The sequence below is a fragment of the Tachyglossus aculeatus genome, chromosome 14 (assembly GCF_015852505.1).
Source record: "Tachyglossus aculeatus isolate mTacAcu1 chromosome 14, mTacAcu1.pri, whole genome shotgun sequence".
NCBI classification, from domain to species: Eukaryota; Metazoa; Chordata; class Mammalia; order Monotremata; family Tachyglossidae; genus Tachyglossus; species Tachyglossus aculeatus.
Window position 1 is genome coordinate 946355 of NC_052079.1, and position 19917 is coordinate 966271.

General features: G+C 45.4%; 1 protein-coding gene across 1 annotated transcript in view; it reads right to left on the reverse strand.

Moving 5' to 3' along the window:
• The window catches only part of KIAA0586 (KIAA0586 ortholog), a 104047-nt gene that overhangs the window by 71959 nt on the left and 12171 nt on the right, over positions 1-19917 (reverse strand). Inside the window, exons 8-16 of the mRNA XM_038756698.1 lie at positions 17481-17667; positions 15020-15187; positions 13087-13204; positions 7845-7977; positions 5340-5381; positions 4398-4627; positions 3195-3267; positions 1818-2063; positions 415-589 (exon numbers count right to left, since the gene is read on the reverse strand). Of these exons, the coding sequence (XP_038612626.1) occupies positions 415-589; positions 1818-2063; positions 3195-3267; positions 4398-4627; positions 5340-5381; positions 7845-7977; positions 13087-13204; positions 15020-15187; positions 17481-17667 (1372 nt within the window). The remainder of the gene's footprint in view (positions 1-414; positions 590-1817; positions 2064-3194; positions 3268-4397; positions 4628-5339; positions 5382-7844; positions 7978-13086; positions 13205-15019; positions 15188-17480; positions 17668-19917) is intronic.

Here is a 19917-nt window from a genome sequence, read left to right on the forward strand (position 1 = left end):
GCAGAGCCAGGATTAAAACCCAGGTCCTTCTGACTCCCGGGGCCGTGCTCTATCCACCCAGCCACGCTGCTTCTACAGGGATTAAGAGTGTGAGCCATATGTGGGACAGGGACTATGTCCAACCTGTCCACCTTATACCCTCCCCAGCGCTTAGAACAGTGCTTGGTACATAGTAAGCGCTTAATAAGCATTATTAATATTAACATCATCATCGTTATTATCATTATTATTATCCCTCCCACCCCCGGGCACCACTCCGAGGAGGTACCAGCCCCTAACCCAGCCCTTGAGTGAACAGCAAACAAGTCATTCTACTGAGCGCTTACTGTGTGCAAAGCACTGTGTGGCCGTTCACCGCCACGCATCGGGAAACCTTGCGGAAAGAGGCGACAGACACACAGAGAGGCTCCTTACCCTTCAGGCGTTCTACTACTCTGGGTCTCTGAGGTTTGAATCTGGGAGGCGGTGAATTGAACCTGAGGTAGGGTCCTTTTTTAAGAGTGCTCCGATGGCCCTGGTAAACGGGTTTCCCGTACACGTGGGTCAGGTGGTCCTCTCTCTGATCCGCCGCGGCTGGCTTCAGAAGGCCCTGGACACACACGGTAAGCTAATCGACTCCGACAAACCATGGGGGGACAGACTCCCTTTTCTCTAAACGGTCTCCTAGGTGCTTCCGCGAATTACAGTCTTATACCGAAATGACAGACGGAGAGATCTTTTAGCTGGAAGAGAGGGCACTGAAACCCTCATACACGTTTCTAACTCTGGGGAGGATTTCTCAAAAAATGCACGTTTCCACTCCGCGTTCTGGAAAGGGACCTGATGGCTGGATTAGGGAAGGGTCTTCCGACGAAGCGCGGATGCACGGCATCATCATCATCATCAATCGTATTTATTCAGCACTTACTGTGTGCAGAGCGCTTGGGAAGTACAAGTTGGCAACATATAGAGACAGTCCCTAGCCAGCAGTGGGCTCACAGTCTAAAAGGGGGAGACAGAACAAAACCAAACATACTAACAAAATAAAAGAAATAGAATAAATAGAATAGAATAGCCCGGGGAGAGGATCCCAGAACGAGTTTTCCTCATGGCGAGAAACAGCAGCGAGAAGCAGAAGGACCTGGGTTCTAATTCTAGCTCTGCCACTTGTCTGCTGTGGGACCTTGGGCAAGTTGCTTCACTTCTCTGGGCCTCAGTTACCTCATTTTTAAAATGGAGATTAAGACTGTGAGCCCCATGTGGGACAGGGACTGTACCTATCCCAGGGCTTAGTACAGTGTCTGGCACACAGCACTTAACAAATACCACCGGTATTATTATTATTATTATTACTATTATTATTATTAACACAGCAGCACCGAGCTAGATCTAGCAATTATTCTGGGCTGTAAGCAGCCCCATTCAAAGGGAAAGATTTCTACCACTATGTCCATAACCGTATTTTATATTAATGTCTGCCTCCCATTCTAGGCTGTGAGCTCACTGTGGGCAGGGAATGTGTCTACCAAATCTGTTGTACTGGACTCTCTCAAGCGCTTAGTCCAGTGCTCTGCACACAGTAAATGCTCAATGCCATTTTTTGATTCAATAATTTCTATTTTTTAGTGGAAATTCCTGGGGACTAAAAATACCTTCATAGCTGTTCGCTTTCTACCTAAAAACCAAAAGACCTTAGAGGATAGATTCAGTGCGAACTGCAGCTCCTCTTCACATTACGGACACTCGATAAAGAAATTTTCAAAATGAGTTAATGGCAAAATTGAGAGAGAGCTCAAAAACAGAACGGCTGTGCTCACAGCACCAACGTCGATGCTTACCTCGTTTCTTTCTTCCCTTTTCTGTGAATTCTCAGAGACGGAGAAGCCTCTCCGATTCTGACGGCCAGCTCTGTTCTCGGTTTGATTCTGAGGATAAGGACCTGAAAATCCAGTTTTGCCTGGAGGGTCTGCTTTGACTTTCTTCTTCACCTTGCTATGCTGCAGGATCTGGGTTTTCTTAGCCAAAGATACCCTTTCAGTCTTTTGATCCAATTTCTTTTGTTCATCGTTTCTTGCCATTTCATCCTAGACAGATATTTATCCATTAGTTGCCTTTACGTTACAGTTTGTTGCAAATAAATAAACGCACATTCCGAGAAATAATCTATATTATTATATCTACATTATATTATATCTATATTATATTATATATTATAATTATTATAATAAAATAATTATTATATATAGCTTAATATATTATTATATAATATAGTATACTATATATGGTAATTATATATTGTATATGTTATAAAATTTTTTGCAAAAAATAAACGCACATTCTGAGAAATAATCTATATTATAAGAGATTATTATATTATTATATATTATCACATATAACATATTACATAATAATACAATATATTCTTTATGCTGTTATTATAATATAATTATGATGTAATAGTATATAATATATTACTATTTATTATTATTATTGTTATACCACATCTATAAGCCATTATAAAGAAGAAAGTTAGACAGGTGTTCTATGGAAGTTTTTTTTTAAAAAAACCTGTATACAAAAGAAGTCTCAACTCATTTTTTGGTTGGAAGCCACTGTAATAAAATGAGCAAAAAAAGTGACATTCAACAGCCAATGTTTCAAACTCTTATTCTATAAGTAGGCCTCCTACCAACAGACAGCTGTGTGGCCTAGTGGAAAGAGCACGGGCCCGGGAATCAGAAGGACCTGGATTCTAATATTGCTTGCTGTTGACCTCGGGCAAGTCACTTCACTTCTCTGTGCCTCAGTTACCTCATCTGTAAAATGGGGATTAAGATCATCAGCCCCTGGGGGACATAGGCTGTGTTTAACCTGATTAGCTTGTATCTACCTCAAAGCTTAGTACAGGGCCTGGCACATAGTGAGCGCTTAATAAATACCAAGTGCTTAACAAATACAAATAAAAAAAGACAGTGGGGAGTTTAAGGATGGAATTAGGACAAAAAAGATGGTGATGAGCAGGATATGATTGGCATACTTTTCGCGAACCGCAACTGTCACTGCAATTCCATTTTAGTTAAAAAGGCTTCTTCAATCAATCGATCAATGGCATTCATTAAGCGCTGACTGTGTGCCCTGTATCTACTGAACGCTTGGAAGGAGATGACACGAGTTAGCAGAGACGATCCCTGCTGACATGGCGCTTGCCGTCCTACCTGAATTTCCACACTCATGGCTTTAATCCACTCATCCACCGTCTTTCTAATGCGAACTGCGTCCACTGCATCACTAAGAGAGAGGGAGAGAAAACGTGGAATTAAGTTACGTTCCTGGTCTTGTGAGCTGAGGACTGCACACCTGCTTCGATGCCTTCTAGTAATCGCTTAGCAGACAGTGCTCGATTTCTTCACCAGTAATGAAGACACAGGATCACTGACCTCCCTTTTCCAGACCTCCTCAATCAATCAATCATATTTATTAAGCACTTACTATGTGCAGAGCACTGTACTAAGCGCTTGGGAAGTACAAATTGGCAACATATAGAGACAGTCCCTACCCAACATTGGGCTCACAGTCTAAAAGGGGGAGACAGAGAACAAAACCAAACATAGTAACAAAATAAAATAAATAGAATAGATATGTACAAGTAAAATAAATAAATAGAGTAATAAATATGTACAAACATATATACATATATACAGGTGCTGTGGGGAAGGGAAGGAGGTAAGATGGTGGGGATGGAGAGGGGGACGAGGGGGAGAGGAAGGAAGGGGCTCAGTCTGGGAAGGCCTCCTGGAGGAGGTGAGCTCTCAGCAGGGCCTTGAAAAACCTACTTGAAAAACAAATGACAGGAGAGGAGAAAATACTCCTTACATTATTCTTGGGACTTTGGTGCAAAGCCACCTGTAAGCCTGGGATTCCAGGTCCATTCCAAGGTCCACCAGTCAGCGGCATTGGGAAACGTAACTGGGAAAGGTGTAGCCTTTGGATGGAGGGTAGAGAAACATCCTGGAATAGTGGATGACGCACGGAGCCTAGGAATCAGAAGGTCCTAATCCCGGCTCCGCCACTTGTTTGCCGTGTGACCTTGGGCCAGTCACTGTACTTCTCCGTGCCTCAGTTCCCTCATCTCTAAAATGGGGACTGAGACTGTGAGCACCATGTGGGACAGGAACTGTATCCAACCTGATTATCGTGTATCCACCCCGACGCTTGGAACAGTGCTTGGCACATAGCAGACGCTTAACAAATACCACGATTATTATTATTAGAGAGAGTCAGATCAGCTTCAGGGCGGCCCTGGGTCCTGTTGTGGCTAGATCCAAGGCCGAGCAAGCGCGGGAGACAGGGAAGGTTACCCCGGTCTGCCCACCTGCCTGCTGCCGAAAGAGAGACCAGGGCCCCGAGGGGCCGACTACCTGTTGGCCGCCAATGCGCTGATGAGGGAGTACATGGCCGTGCCGTCTTTGGCCTGGATGATGGCCTCCAGGTTTTCTTCCAAGACCTTCCGATTGTTCTGCACGCCTTTCAAGATCCTCGCCGCTTCCTTCACGATGGACTTTGGGGCTTGGGTGCTCTGGAATCGGCTTGGACTCTGAGGTTCCAGGACGGCGTCAGGACGGCGAGAGGGATCGGGACAGTCCTTTTGCTAAAATAATAATCAGAATAATAACTGTGGGGTTTGTTAAGTAGTGACTATGAGCCAAACACCGCCCTAAGCGCTGAGGTAGATACAGGTAATCAGGTAGGATACGGTCCTACCCGCAAAGCGACGTGGCCTAGTGGATAGAGCATGGGCCTGAATCAGGAGGACCTGGGTTCTTATCCCGACTCCACCACCTGTCTGCTGTGGGACCTTGGGCAAGTCACTTAGCTTCCCTGTGCCTCAGTTACCTCATCGGCACAATGGAGATTAAGACTGTGAGTCCCATGTAGGACATGGACTGTGTCCAACCTGATCATCCTGTATCTACCCCAGAGTTGAGTTCAGTGTCTGGCACATTTTAAGTGTTTAACAAATACCACAGGGGAAAAAAGATACAGTCCCTGTCCCCAACGTCACGGCTCACAGTCTAAGGGGGAGGGAGAACGGGTACTGAATCCACAATTTGTGGGTTCTTTCCACTAGGCCATGCCGCTTCTAAAACAAAACGATGCCAGAGTAACCTCGAAACCACTCCAAGGGCCGAATGTTTAAATGTGAGGACTTTCAAAATTTATACATTACATTTTCCTCCATGCATCAGGGCAGAAACATAGCAGCCCCTGGCAGCCAAAATGACTCTGACAGTACGCATTTGCAGCCTATTTTTAAAGTCCTTTGCACAGAGCAATGCTGGAACCCCAAACCATCCACATACCTTAATAAAATCCTTCATATCTGATTTCCACAGCTTGGCTTCCTGTAAAGAGAGGTAAGTCCAATTTCAAAACATGCCTTGGGACTTGACTGCCCTTGGTGTTCCTTCGCCGCCCCAAGCAAGCCGGTTTTGCAGGATCTTCAGTTTTCCTGCTTTTCAGGATCGAGCCCCACAGGCCTTCCCGTTTGAAAGAGAATGAGACACACAACAGGACTAGAATCACCTCTTACTTTTCCTGAGGGGGGGAAAGCTCGGCACTCTGAAGGACTTTTGGAAATTGGCAGACCCGTGCCCTCCGAAAGTGACTCATGAGATTTTAAATTAAAAATAGAAATAAATTTTAGAAAAATGAAATAAACAGCCGTGGGTGGGTCAATTGAAACGAAAGAGCTTTAGTTGAATTCGCCACACCTGCAATCTTTTTTATGGTGTCTGTTAAGCGTTTACTATTAGTACAGTGCTCTGCACATAGTAAGCGCTCAATAAATACGACTGAATGAATGAATGTGCTATGCACGGTACTAAACGCTGCGGTAGACACAAGACGGTCAGGTTGGACACTATCCCTGCCCCTAATGGGAGTCACAATCTCAATCCCCATTGTACAGATGAGGTAACTGAGGCACAGAGAAGTGAAGCGACTTGCCCGAGGTCACACAGCAGACAAGTGGAAGAGCTGCAAAGAGAACCTGGGTCTTTCTGACTCCCTGGTTCTGAGAGGCAATGCTGCTTCTCATCTATCCAAAGTTAAATAACCAACGTGAGCATGGCTGAAACTAGAATCCATAAGTTGAGGACTCCCCGGTTAGCGTGCAATTCAAGTGACAGTGCCAATGAAATAAAAGCTATTTTACTACTTAAACAGGTAAATGAAAAATGGCTCCCCCAAAACAGCTGCTACACAAAACCGTTGGACTTCACCAGTGAGTTTTGAGCACAAGGGAAAAAAAGGCTTCAGAGTCCAAACTGTGTCAACTTTTGCAATCCTACAGTAAATCAGCTGTTTTGAACAAAGTTCTTCATTTCCCTGCTTGGGGAGTGGCAGCTTAACAGAAGGAAAAACAAGAGAGAGATGTCTGGCACACCCAGTCTTAAATACACTTTGACTTTCTAAATCCCTAAGTAAACCAACAGTCTCTAGGTGCTCTGTTCACAGTAAGCACTCAAGTACGTCTGATTGATTGACTGGATTTCCTTTCCCTCCTATCTGTAAAGTAGCTTGGTTCTGTAAACTTCTGGGAAGCGGGAATCATGACTTTTAACTCCATTGCAGAAAACTTAGTACCTAAGTACTGTGGTCAGAACAATTGAAAACCAAGCAGAACTTGGGTGGGACAAAAGCTCAAGTTTAAGTAGATTTGAACGGTGAAAACCATGAGTCTACAGAGGATAAGGGCACTCTAGACTGTAAGCTTCTTGTGGGCAGGGAGCGTGGCTACCAGTTCTGCTGTACTGAACCCTCCAAAGAGCTTAGTACAGTGTTCTGCACACAGTAAGTACTCAAATTGAGAAGCAGCGTGGCTCAATGGAAAGAGCCCGGGCTTTGGAGTTAGAGAAGCAGTGTGGCTCAGTGGAAAGAGCCCGGGCTTTGGAGTCAGAGGTCATGGGTTCAAATCCCGGCTCTGCCAATTGTCAGCTGTGTGACTTTGGGCAAGTCACTACACTTCCCTGTGCCTCAGTTACCTCATCTGTAAAATGGGGGTGAAGACTGTGAGCCCCCTGTGGGACAACCTGATCACCTTGTAGCCTACGCAGCGCTTAGAACAGTGCTTTGCACATAGTAAGCACTTAATAAATGCCATTATTAAGGTCATGGGTTCAAATCCTGGATCCGCCACTTGTCAGCTGTGTGACTTCGGGCAAGTCACTTCACTTCTCTGGGCCTCAGTGACCTCATCCGTAAAATGGGGATTAAGACTGTGAGCCCCCCGTGGGACAACTTTGTAACCTCCCCAGCGCTTAGAACAGTGCTTTGCACATAGTAAGCGCTTAATAAATGCCATTATTATTATTATTAATAAACTGACTGACTGATCATGGGAACGTTAATACACTTTGCAGCTTGTTGTGGGCAAGGAGTGTATCTTCCAACTGTTACAGTGTACTCTTCCAAGGGTTTAGTCCATCATCATCATCAATCATATTTATTGAGCGCTTACTGTGTGCAGAGCACCGTACTAAGCGCTTGGGAAGTACAAGTTGGCACCATAGAGAGACAGTCCCTACCCAACAGTGGGCTCACAGTCTAAAAGGGGGAGACGGAGATATGTACAAGTAAAATAAAATAAATAAATAGAGTAATAAATATGTACAAGCATATATACATATATACAGGTGCTGTGGGGAAGGGAAGGAGGAGGTCCAGTGCTCTGTGACACAGTAACTGGTATACCGATCGGTTGATTCCGACACCACGCATCACAGTGTGGTCGTATTCTTCCCCATCACGATCCAAAACTCCAAAAAAGGCCTCCAAGGACCAAAAAACCACCACCCTCCTTATACCTGTAATATGCCATTCATCTCTTTCTTCAGTTGGCTAAGATCCCGAAGAACGTCATTGGCTTTCTCCACTGTTCTACTGGCAGCTCCAAATTCTTCGCAGGAAGGAAACGATTTAGCTTGCTGAGTGGCAGCCCTATTGGGAGAAAGGAAATGCTCTCTGGAGTCCCAAGGCCTCATTCCATTCCTTACGCTGCAGTTCCTAGAGGGTTCTTTGAATGTCAAATCGGGAAAGTTTTCAGAAGGAAGACTTTTTCCACACCTCTTGGCAACTGCCATATGTCGGAGGATTCAGAGGCAGAAAATGTAACACCGTGTCTGTCGTCAAACCCCAGCTGAAGAAGATAAACAGAGGCTATAATCTCCTTCAATCAGCAGGACTTGAGGCAGCATGGCTTAGTGGAAAGAGCCCGGGCTTGGGAGTCAGAGGTCATGGGTTCAAATCCCAGCTCCACCACTTGTCTGCTCTGTGGCCTTGGGCAAGTCACTTAACTTCTCTGCGCTTCAGTTACCTCATCTGTAAAATGGGGAGACTGATTCCCACAAGGGACAGAGACTGTGTCCAAACCGATTTGCTTGTATCCACCCCAGCACTTAGCATGGTGCCTGGCACGTAGTAAGCGCTTAATAATTAATAATGGCATTTGTTAAGCGCTTACTATGTGCCAAGCACTGTTCTAAGTGCCGGGGGAATACAAGGTAATCAGGTTGTCCCATATGAGGCTCACAGTCTTAATCCCCATTTTACAGATGAGGTAACTGAGGCACAGAGAAATGAAGTGACTTGCCCAAAGTCACACAACTGACAAGTGGCGGAGCCAGGATTAGAACTCACGACCTCTGACTCCCAAGCCTGGGCTCTTTCCACTGAGCCATGCTGCTTCTCATAAAAATATGGTGTTTGTTAAGCGCTTACTATGTGCCAAGCACTGTTCTAAGCGCTGGGGGTGATACAAGATGATCAGGTTGCCCCACGTGGGGCTCACAGTCTTAATCCCCATTTTATAGATGAGGGAACTGAGGCACAGAGAAGTGAAGTGACTTGCCCAAAGTCACACAGCTGACAAGTGGCGGAGCCGGGATTAGAATCCATGACCTCTGACACTCAAGCCCGGGCTGTTTCCACTGGGCCACACTGCTTCTAATAGAACCACAATTAGTATTATCATTACTATTACCGTGTGCAGTGCATTGTAGTAAGCACTTAGGGGAGTGCACTAGTAACCAATAGAATTGTAATCACCCCAGCACTTAGTACAGCACCTGGCACGTAGTAAGCGCTTAACAAATACCATACTTAATGATTATTAATTAGAAGATATGATCTCCGCTCACAGAGAGCTTAAAATCTAGCTGGGGAGATAGACACTAAAATAAATCACAGATGGGTGGAAGAAAGAAAAAGGGATATGTACATGATAGGGTGTGCCAGCTACATAATAATATTAATGATTGTGGTATTTGTTAAATGCTTTCCATGTGCCAAACAGTGTACTAAGTGCTGGGGAATCAGATCAGACACAGTCCCTGGCCCTCATCGGGTTCCCAGACTAAGTAGGAGGGAGAACAGGTATCGAACCTCCGTTTTATAGATGAGGGAACCAAGACACAGAGCAGTTAAGTGACTTGCTCAAGATCACACAGCAGACAAGAGGCGAAACTGGGATTAGAATCCAGTTTCTCTGTACCTGTGTGTCACAGGAGCGTTTGAGTACCTAAATGACCAGGTGGCCCAGAGGTGATGAAGTTTATAAACATGTGGGAGGGGGAACAGAAGCTAATCGTGAAGAAGATGAGATTTCAGAAGGGCTCTGAAGTTGGGGAGAGCCACGGTCTGATGGATTTAAATGGCGAGAGAGCGTTCCGGGCTGGGGGGAGGGCATGAGCCAAAAGTCAACAGAGATACCAGAGAACAAGGCAGAGAGAGCGTAGTTTAGCTTGGGAGCTGGAAGACAGTGGGAAAGGAGAGTGGAGAAGTGGAGAAGTAGGAGGAAGAGGGCTGATTCCTTAATCCTTAAAGGTCAGGACGTTCTGCTTGATGTGGAAAGGAAGAGGCGTCCTTTGAAGGGCGGTGAGACGTGCGCAGGATGGTTTTTAGAAGAATGATCCGGGCAGCCAGCTGAGGTGAGGACTAGAGGCCCAGTGAGGAGGCTGGTGCAGCGGTCAGGCTGGATATTCCTGCGGGCATGCTGGCCGAAGGAAAAGGAGGTGATAATAATAATAATAATGGCATTTATTAAGCGCTTACTATGTGCAAAGCACTGTTCTAAGCGCTGGGGAGGTTACAAGGTGATCAGGTTGTCCCACGGGGGGCTCACAGTCTTCATCCCCATTTTACAGATGAGGGAACTGAGGCCCAAAGAAGTCAAGGGACTTGCCCAAAGTCACACAGCTGACAATTGGCAGAGCCGGGATTTGAACCCCTGACCTCTGACTCCCAAGCCCGGGCTCTTTCCACTGAGCCACGCTGCTTCTTGTAGTCAGGCACCCTGACTACAAATTCTGTTTGCTCTCCCAAGGGCTTAATACCGGACTCAGCACACAGTAAGCGCTCAGTAAATACCATCGATTGATTGATGGGAGCCCAGGAAATACAACTGACCGGCTGAGAAGTGTGTGGTTCCAGTAAAGGGACAGTGAAAGAGATTACTTAAGATTTCTTGGCTTTGGAAGAGGAAGATTACTACCAAATGAAAATTAAGGAAAAATGAAAGCGATTGTCTTGGGCTGCTATTGATGAAAAATCTCTCTCTTTTTTTTTTTTTTCAGAAGGCCCTTTCTTCAGAAGTGTGGTTTTCTCTGGAAAACACTCTCTGCTTGCCACCACGTTTTCTTTTCCTGTCCACTCCTGCCCACTCCCAGTTTCATGAAGCGTTCCCACACTGGACGGATGCTTGTGTGAGTGCCCCCCTGAAACCTCAGAAAAGACCCTCTCCGAAAAAAACGCACTCCCTCCCACACCCGGCCCCCATTGCTCTTCTCCAGTCAAAGTTCTCCGGACCTGGGCAGGCTGGCCAGACCTGACCCACTGCAGATTAATGCTATTTATCTGGATCTAGCGCCAGAAGACGCATGGATAGAGGTTACAAGAAAAAGAAAAAAAAAAAAGATGAGAGGAGCAAGTTCCAACTCCTGAGTCCTTTAACAATCCAAACAAATGGGCTTAAAATGACCTTGAGAATGTTTTTCTTTGGGCTATAATCAGTCTCCCGATCAGCCGGTCAAACAGAGTCTAGCCTACTGGAGAAAACTTGACTTCCTGGAATCACTGTCACTCAAACAACAACTAAAACGCTAAAATCAGACTTTGACAGACTGTAATTCACTCCGTCTGGAAGCCAAGAGACCTTTCAGTGTCAACCCTGTAAAATGTGGCCTTCCCCAAAGTAATAATACAAAAAAAAACCTTGGCAAGATGATCTGATCAGGCGGAAGTGGGCCTCATTTTGAGTGCCGGAGGAAATCTGCTATGTAAATAAAAGGATTAGGATAATAATAAATCCTGAAATTTTTTCTGCTCGAGAGGAAAATGGGGAGAACTTCAGGTCGGGCAGCTATTACAGCTTCTGGCATGGAATAGAAATCCTTCATTTAAACTATCTGAAGTGGAGAGGCCAAAGAGCTCCTATTTATTTAAGATTTCTTGGCTTCGGAAGAGGAAAATGACTGCCAAGTGAAAATTATGGAAAAATGAAAAATAAAACCAAGTTCACAAAGTACAAAGTGAAAATCGATTCCCTCTTTCTACTGTTCGTCGTCGTGACAAATTTATGCTTTTCCATATACCATAATGGCACATTTGCATGCTTCTAAGTACTTTAGCGCTGAACTGCCAAGAATAATCACTATAATCCTATTGAACGTTTACTATTTGCTTTCCAAATCTCAAAACAAACATGCTGGAAAAGACAGTGAAAAAAATCCGTTTTCTCAAACAAAACACCACAAGAATTCCACTCATTTGGTTGAGTTTCAGTTTCAAACGCCACAAGTCGAGCTGTATTTTCCCCTTTCTTTTTGATAAACCTGATAAAATAAGTGTTTCGATTTTTGGTAAAACAAAAGGGTGTCAGCTAAGAAAAGGCCATTTCGCTTTGGAAAGTAGATCCCACGTTGACTTCTACAACTTCAGGGGAATTCATCGGCTTCAAGAATCTCCAAGGAATCTTCCAGAACGTAGATTGTCCTTCCAGAGTCCTCTCCAGGAGGGCTCTTTTAGACTGTGAGCCCACTGTTGGGTAGGGACTGTCTCTATATGTTGCCAATTTGTACTTCCCAAGCGCTTAGTACAGTGCTCTGCACATAGTAAGCGCTCAATAAATATGATTGATTGATTGATCGAGGGCTGTGCCAATAAGGCAGAGGTGAGAAAGGTCGTCACCAGTAATCTCATAGTTGTAAATGCCCACATAAATACGCCGGTAGAAGACTCAAAGAAAAGACAGTTAGTTGCCTGATTTGTGCCTTACCACAATACGACGCTTCATCTGACACAATACGACGCGTCATCTGACACACGGAAACCACAAAAACCAGCAGCTGCCAGGAATTCTCTCCTGCTCCAATATTAGGGAGGCAGGGTGTCCTAGTGGAAAGAGCCCAGAACTGGGAATCAAGAGCCCTGGGATCTAATTCCAGCTCTGCCGCTGGCCTCCCGTTACTGCATTTCCCATCGCCCGATACGGCTAGATGACACAAAGAGAGCTGGAAGAGTTTTGCCTGTTCGAGATGACATTATACGCACTATGAAGTAAATGACCCGTAAACTTAAACGTAAAAACGCAAAATTCAGTTGGCTGTTAAGGCAATAGAAGTTGAGCGTGGAAAGTTACGAAGATCATATAATTCATGATGGTGAAAGCAGGCAGGAGTTGAGTGGAGAGAAAAACACGGTGGTAACCCCAGAGCGTGTTTTCCAGAGAAAAAACACGCTGCTCGAAAAAAAGAATTTACCTATAGTAGCATGGCTACATAAGTGACTGGAGTTGAAAGTTCATACAACAAAGTAACGTTCAGTTAAACAAAATCACAACATGTAAGACTTCATTTCAACATTCAGGGTCGATTCTTTAGGGACCGTTGCGCTTAGAACAGTTCCTGGTACACAGTAAGCGCTTAACAAATACCATGATTATTAATTCCCACCTGTGCGTTCTTTCCCAGCGGTTAGTACAGTGCTCCGCACATGCTAAGCGCTTAATAAACACTATTAATAAATGTAAAAGGTTGAATTTGAATGGCAAACCTGCTTTGTTCTCTGCACCCACTGCGCTCAGGATAGCATCCTAGCTTTGGTTTGCTTAATGCGGTCTTCTCGGAAGAGTCTGGATTATTCAGAATTTCTTCTAGCAACCTCATACCACCTATAGTACAGAAATACATTTTTTACTTTTTCATTCATTCATTCAATCATATTTATTGAGCGCTTACTGTGTGCAGAGCACTGTACTTAGCGCTTGGGAAGTCCAAGTTGGCAACATATAGAGACGGTCCCTACCCAACAGTGGGCTCACAGTCTAGAAGGGGGAGACAGAGAACAAAATAAAATAAATAGAATAAATATGTACAAGTAAAATAAATAGAGTTAATACAGAAACCCCATAGGAATAGAGGTTTCAAGCCTGGGCTACCTTGGCATTTCTCATTTGATCTTTTAGCCTACGTTTGGGCTTCTGCTCATTTTGGGCAGGGGATGTGTCTGCTAATTCTGTTTTGTACTCTCCCAAGCGCTTAGCACAGTGCTCCGCATGTAGGAAGCGCTCAATAAATACCCGTTGATGGATCGATTCCCGAGGAGCGCAAAGAGTGACCGTTTTTATACCCCACTGGCTTTCCATTTCGTAAGGTTCCCAACCTTGGCCGCTTCAGGCCGTCCCACCTCTAGAATTAAGCAGCGACGGGATCGATCAAAGGACAACAGAGCGAGAGGGCTTCTAAAGAGAAGCAGCGTGGACTAATGGATAGAGTGTGGGAGTCGGAAAGATCCGGGTTCTAATCCCAGCTCCGCCACGCATCTGCTATGTGTCCTCGGGCAAGTCACTTCACTTCTCTGGGCCCAGTGCCCTCATCTGTAAAATGGGGATTAAGTCTGTGGGCCCCAGATGGGACATGGACTGTGTCCAACCTGATTAGCTCGAATCTAGAACAGTGCCTGGCCTACAGTAAGCGCTTAAATACCATAAAAAAATGTACATTTCCCAACTACAAAACTACCTCAAATTCAACCACGGAACACGGGTGTGTTTGAAATCAACAGTTTTCCAACAATGCTCAAGACTAGACCAGATGAATCTGAGGCATTCACTCCCTTTACAGAAACAAAGCTAACCCTTCAATTAACTGGGTTTCCAGAGGAAGACTTCAGGGAGACCTTCAGCCTCCCTCCTCATCAGCGCCTAGAGTTCATCATCATCATCAAACGCATTTATTGAGTGCTTACTGTGTGCAGAGCACTGTACTAAGCGCTTGGGAAGTACAATTTGGCAACAGATAGAGACAGTCCCTACCCAACAGTGGGCTCACAGTCTAAAAGGGGGAGACAGAGAACAAAACCAAACATACTAACAAAATAGAATAAATAGAATAGATATGTACAAGTAAAATAAATAAATAAATAAATAAATAAATAAATAAATCAAATTTATTGAGCGCCTACTATGTGCAGAGCACTGTACTAAGCGCTTGGGAAGTACAAATTGGCAACATATAGAGACAGTCCCTACCCAACATTGGGCTCACAGTCTAAAAGGGGGAGACAGAGAACAAAACCAAACATACTAACAAAATAAAATAAATAGAATAGATATGTACAAGTAAAATAAATAGAGTAATAAATATGTACAAACATATATACATATATTCAGGTGCTGTGGGGAAGGCAAGGAGGTAAGATGTGGGGGATGGAGAGGGGGACGAGGGGGAGAGGAAGGAAGGGGCTCAGTCTGGGAACTACCCAGAGAGTTCTACCCAAGGTAAGGATAGACTAGCAAAGATCCGACCCATCTTTCTTCACGACCCGTCCTCATCACCCCATTCTCTCTCTCCAGGCCGCTGGGTAGACCGAGGGCATTGAGAAGTTACCCTCCCACCACCACAGAGGAGTGGCAGGACTCGATCAAACCTTGCCGAACGCTCTCCGGCTCCGACTCATTCTAGCTCGATGATTATTGCTTCACTACCTCTAGGTGTTGGAGTGTGCAAATTTTCTTTTTCCGCTGCCGGGTGCTCCCTCCAGGAAACTTTAGCATCTCTTGAAGCTGGAACGGGAGCATATCTGCGAGGCGCGGGGGTCTCGAGAGGGGACTTGAGTCTGTCACGCCCCAAGCCTTCCATTTGTCTCGGATACCCTTACATTGGAAAAAGAAAAGCGGTACGATGTTACGGATGAAATGGAAGCCCAGGCAGGCGTCAGCTACATTACCCGCTCCGCTGGCTAATACCAAAGCTGAGAAGTTCCACGGCGGGAAGGTGACGGTGAAAATCTAGCTGCTAGAGGACTTCCCCGGGCTTGGGATGAGGCAGCAGGGTCTATGGAGGCCCTGCCTCCCCACTCCCACTGCAGACCCCCAACCCAAAAGCAGCGTGGCTCAGTGGAAAGAGCCCGGGCTTTGGAGTCAGCGTTCATGGGTTCAAATCCCGGCTCCACCAATTGTCAGCTGTGTGACTACGGGCAAGTCACTTCACTTCTCTGGGCCTCAGTTACCTCAACTATAAAATGGGGATTAAGACTGTGAGCCCCCTGTGGGACAACCTGATCACCTTGTAACCTCCCCAGCGCTCAGAACAGTGCTTTGCACATAGTAAGCGCTTAATAAATGCCATTAAAAAAAAAAAGGCTTCCCCAATTAATTCCCAAACTCCCCTTCGTTTTCTCTCCCGGCACTCAGAACCACGCTCTGCACCTAGTAAGCACTTAATCAACACCATTAACTACTACTATCCCAAGTCATCGCAACCCACCAGCGCTTAGAACAGTGCTTTGCACATAGAAAGCGCTTAACAAATACCACCATTATTATTATTATTTCCAGCGCTTATTTTCTACCCATCCTCACCACTTGTGAATATATATGCTTAACTCAGATGTACACTTAATGGATTATTTTAATTTCCTCAGCTGTAAATATTTCTATGTCATTCTCCCCGTTAGAGGATAATCAATCAATCAATCAGTCGTATTTATTGAGAGCTTACTGTGCTCCAAGTAGGTAGGGAATGGGTCACTTCTTTGTGTTGTACTTTCCCAAGCCCTTAGGGCAGTGCATGGCACCCAGGGCACTTTCAATAATGCTATTATTGTTACTACCATTACTACTACTGCTAATACTTCTCTTTAGAAGCGGTGTGGCCTCCTAGAAAGAGCACGGGCCTGGGAGTTGAACGTCCTGGGTTTGAATCCCACCTCTGCCGCTTTTGTTTTTTTAATGGCATTTATTAAGCGCTTACTATGTGCCAAGCACTGTTCTAAGCGCTGGGGAGGTTACAAGGTGATCAGGTTGTCCCACGGGGGGCTCACAGTCTTAATTCCCGTTTTACAGATGAGGGAACTGAGGCACAGAGAAGTTAAGTGACTTGCCCAAAGTCACACAGCTGACAACTGGCAGAGCCGGCATTTGAACCCATGACCTCTGACTCCAAAGCCCTTACTCTTTCCACTGAGCCACGCTGCTTCTCATGCAAGTCAGTTACCTTTTCCATGTCTCGTTTCCTTCATTCCTAAAATGAGAACTCAGTTATGTTGTGGGTTCCACGTGGGACAAGGACTGTATCCCACCTGATTATCTAATAATACTAATAATAATAATAATACTGCTATTTGTTAAGCACTTACTATATGTCAAGCACTGTTCTAGGCGCTGGGGTACATACACGATAATTAGGTGGGACGCAGTCACTGTCCCACATGGGGCTCGCTGTTGTAATCCCCACTTTACAGATGAGGGAACTGAGGCACAGAGAAGTTTAAGTGGCTTGCCCAAGATTACAACGAATAAGTGGTGGAGCTGGGATTAGAACCCAGAGAAGCAGCATGGCTCAGTGGAAGAGCCCAGGCTTTTTAGTCAGAGGTCATGGGTTCAAATCCCGACTCCGCCAATTGTCAGCTGTGTGAATTTGGGCAAGTCACTTAACTTCTCTGTGCCCCAGTTACCTCATCTGTAAAATGGAGATTAAGACTGTGAGCCCCCCATGGGACAACCTGATCACCTTGTATCCTCCCCAGTGCTTAGAACAGTGCTTTGCACATAGTAAGCACTTAATAAATGCCATTACTTTATTTATTTATCCTTCCGATCCCCAGGCCCATGTTCTATCCACTACGCCATGCCACTTCACCACAACACCACAATCATTATTATTATTATCATTATAACTGCTGGGGCACGAAGGGGAAGGGGCAGGCCAGAGTAACAGAAGGGAACAATGGCTTTCCCCCAATCCTTAGCTTCCTCTGCTCTTGGGTTTCTGTGCTTCCTTTCCCTTTCTTTCTGCCATACCCACATGAAACACAAGTCCTTATGCTAGAGGATTTTTTTTTTTCATTTAAGGACAAAAAGGGAAGCAGATATAGTCAGTCCTACATTTCTGAGATGATTCAGAAGACGAATGAATGAGTATCAGTTAAGAGGAACCATCTTTCACCTGCAGAAGGAGCAGTAACTTCTGGTCCGGATTGTGCAGCGGAGAAGTTGCTAAGCGGCCGCCGAGATTCCGATTCCACGGTATACTTTTCCAAGGGATACCTTTCCAAGGGTGCAGGAGGAGGCACAGCGGCAGGCGGCAAATTGGGCCCGCTGCTTGTCTGGAACGCAGACCTGATTAAATGAGTCTGAAAGACACCAAATTAGATATACTTTCCAGAGGGCCCAGCCATTAGAAGGAATGAACTGGGAAGCAGCATGGCCTAGTGAATAATAATAATGGTATTTGTTAAGCGCTTGCTATGTGCAAAGCACTGTTCGAAGCGCTGGGGAGGTTACAAGGTGATCAGGTTGTCCCCCGGGGGGCTCACGGTTTTTATCCCCATTTTACAGATCAGGTAATTGAGGCGCAGAGAAGTTAAGTGACCCCAAACTCACACAGCTGACAGCTGACGGAGCTGGTATTTGAACCCATGACCTCTGACTCCAAAGCCCGGGCTCTTTCCACTGAGCTGGGAGTCAGAAAGATCTGGGTTCTAATCCCAGCTCCGCCACTTGTCTGCTGTGTAACCTCGGACAAGTCACTTCACTTTTCTGTGCCTCAGTTCCCTCATGTGTAAAACAGAGATTAAGACTGTGAGCCCCATGTGGGAAATTGGGTCTGACCCTGTATCTACCCCCGTCCTTAATACGGGCCCTGGCGCATAGTAAGTGCTTAACAAACGCCATAAAAAAATGAAAACATAAAGAAGCGCAAATCTGTCGTTGACCCCTTTTAATGGCAAAACTGCCCAGACTGGGGTGGAGGCTCCTGTTTCAACCTGTCGCTATTCTGATTTCTGAATTAAATATTGACATTTAAGAACACTCGGTCCCAATTTTAATATTTTCTGTTCTCTAGCCTCTGACAATGAGGAAGCGGGCATGGTGAGGAGGTGTGATGAGGTGGTAGACGCCACTTCCAAGTTCCCTCCTATTGTGGTGTCGAAGCCCCTTCCTTTCTCTCCCCCTCCTCCCCATCCCCCCGCCTTACCTCCTTCCCCTCCCCACAGCACCTGTAAATATGTTTGTACATATTTATTACTCTATTTATTTTACTTGTACATATTGACTATCCTTTTTATTTTGTTAATATATTTTGTTTTGTTGTCTGTCTCCCCCTTCTAGACCGTGAGCCCGCTGTTGGGTAGGGACCGTCTCTATATGTTGCCAACTTGTACTTCCCAAGCGCTTAATACAGTGCTCTGCACACAGTAAGCGCTCAATAAATAAGATTGAATGAATGAATGAATGATCCATCATTCCTTCACTCTCAGCCGTGCCCCGAGAAATGGCAACTCGGTGCGGGGAGTGGCATTTCTTTCGGGGGGAAATGGCAGACTCTCATCAGTGGGGTGGCTGAGGCCAAAGCAGCATGGCCTAATGGACAGAGCCTGGGCCTGGGAATCAAAGGACCTGGGTTCTAATCCCAGCTCTGCCACTTGCCTGCTGTGTGACCCTGGGCAAGTCACTTCACTTCTCGGAGCCTCAGCTCCCTCATCTGTAAAATGGGGATGAAGATGGTGAGCCCCACGTGGGACAACCTGATCACCTTGTGTCCCTCCCCAGCGCTCAGAACAGTGCTCTGCACATAGTAAGTGCTTAACAAATGCCATCATTATTATTATTATTATTATTATTCTCTGGACCTCAATTCCTTCATCTGTAAAATGGGGATTGAATCAATCAATCGTATTTATTGAGCACTTAATGTGTGCAGAGCACTGTACTAAGCGCTTGGGAAGTACAAGTTGGCAACATATAGAGACAGTCCCTACCCAACAGTGGGCTCCCAGTCTCCTCGGAGAGAAAAAAAAATACACAAAAAGGGAACAAACATTAAAAACTCCGAAATATTACCAGGCTAAACCCCATGTAACTACACACACAGAAAGTCCTTTAAACTGCAGTCATTTAGACATTCTCCCGTTATGGACGAAAATGCACAATTGTGTAACACAGTGCCTTTGTGGGACAGGGACTGTGTCCAACCTGATTGCCTCGCATCCACCGCAGCGCTTAGAACAATCAATCAATCAATCAATCAATCATATTTATTGAGCGCTTACTATGTGCAGAGCACTGTACTAAGCGCTTGGGAAGTACAAATTGGCAACATATAGAGACAGTCCCTACCCAACAGTGGGCTCCCAGTCTAAAAGAACAGTGCCTTTCACATAGTAAGCACTGAACACCCGCCACGGTTTTTATTAAGTGGCCTCCACCAAGTTCAGGTTTGGCTCGAATTTATTGAGCGCTTACTGTGTGCACAGCACTGTACTAAGCAGTTGGGAAGTACAAGTTGGCAACATATAGAGACAGTCCCTACCCAACAGTGGGCTCACAGTCTCCTCGGAGAGAAAAAAAAATACACAAAAAGGGAACAAACATTAAAAACT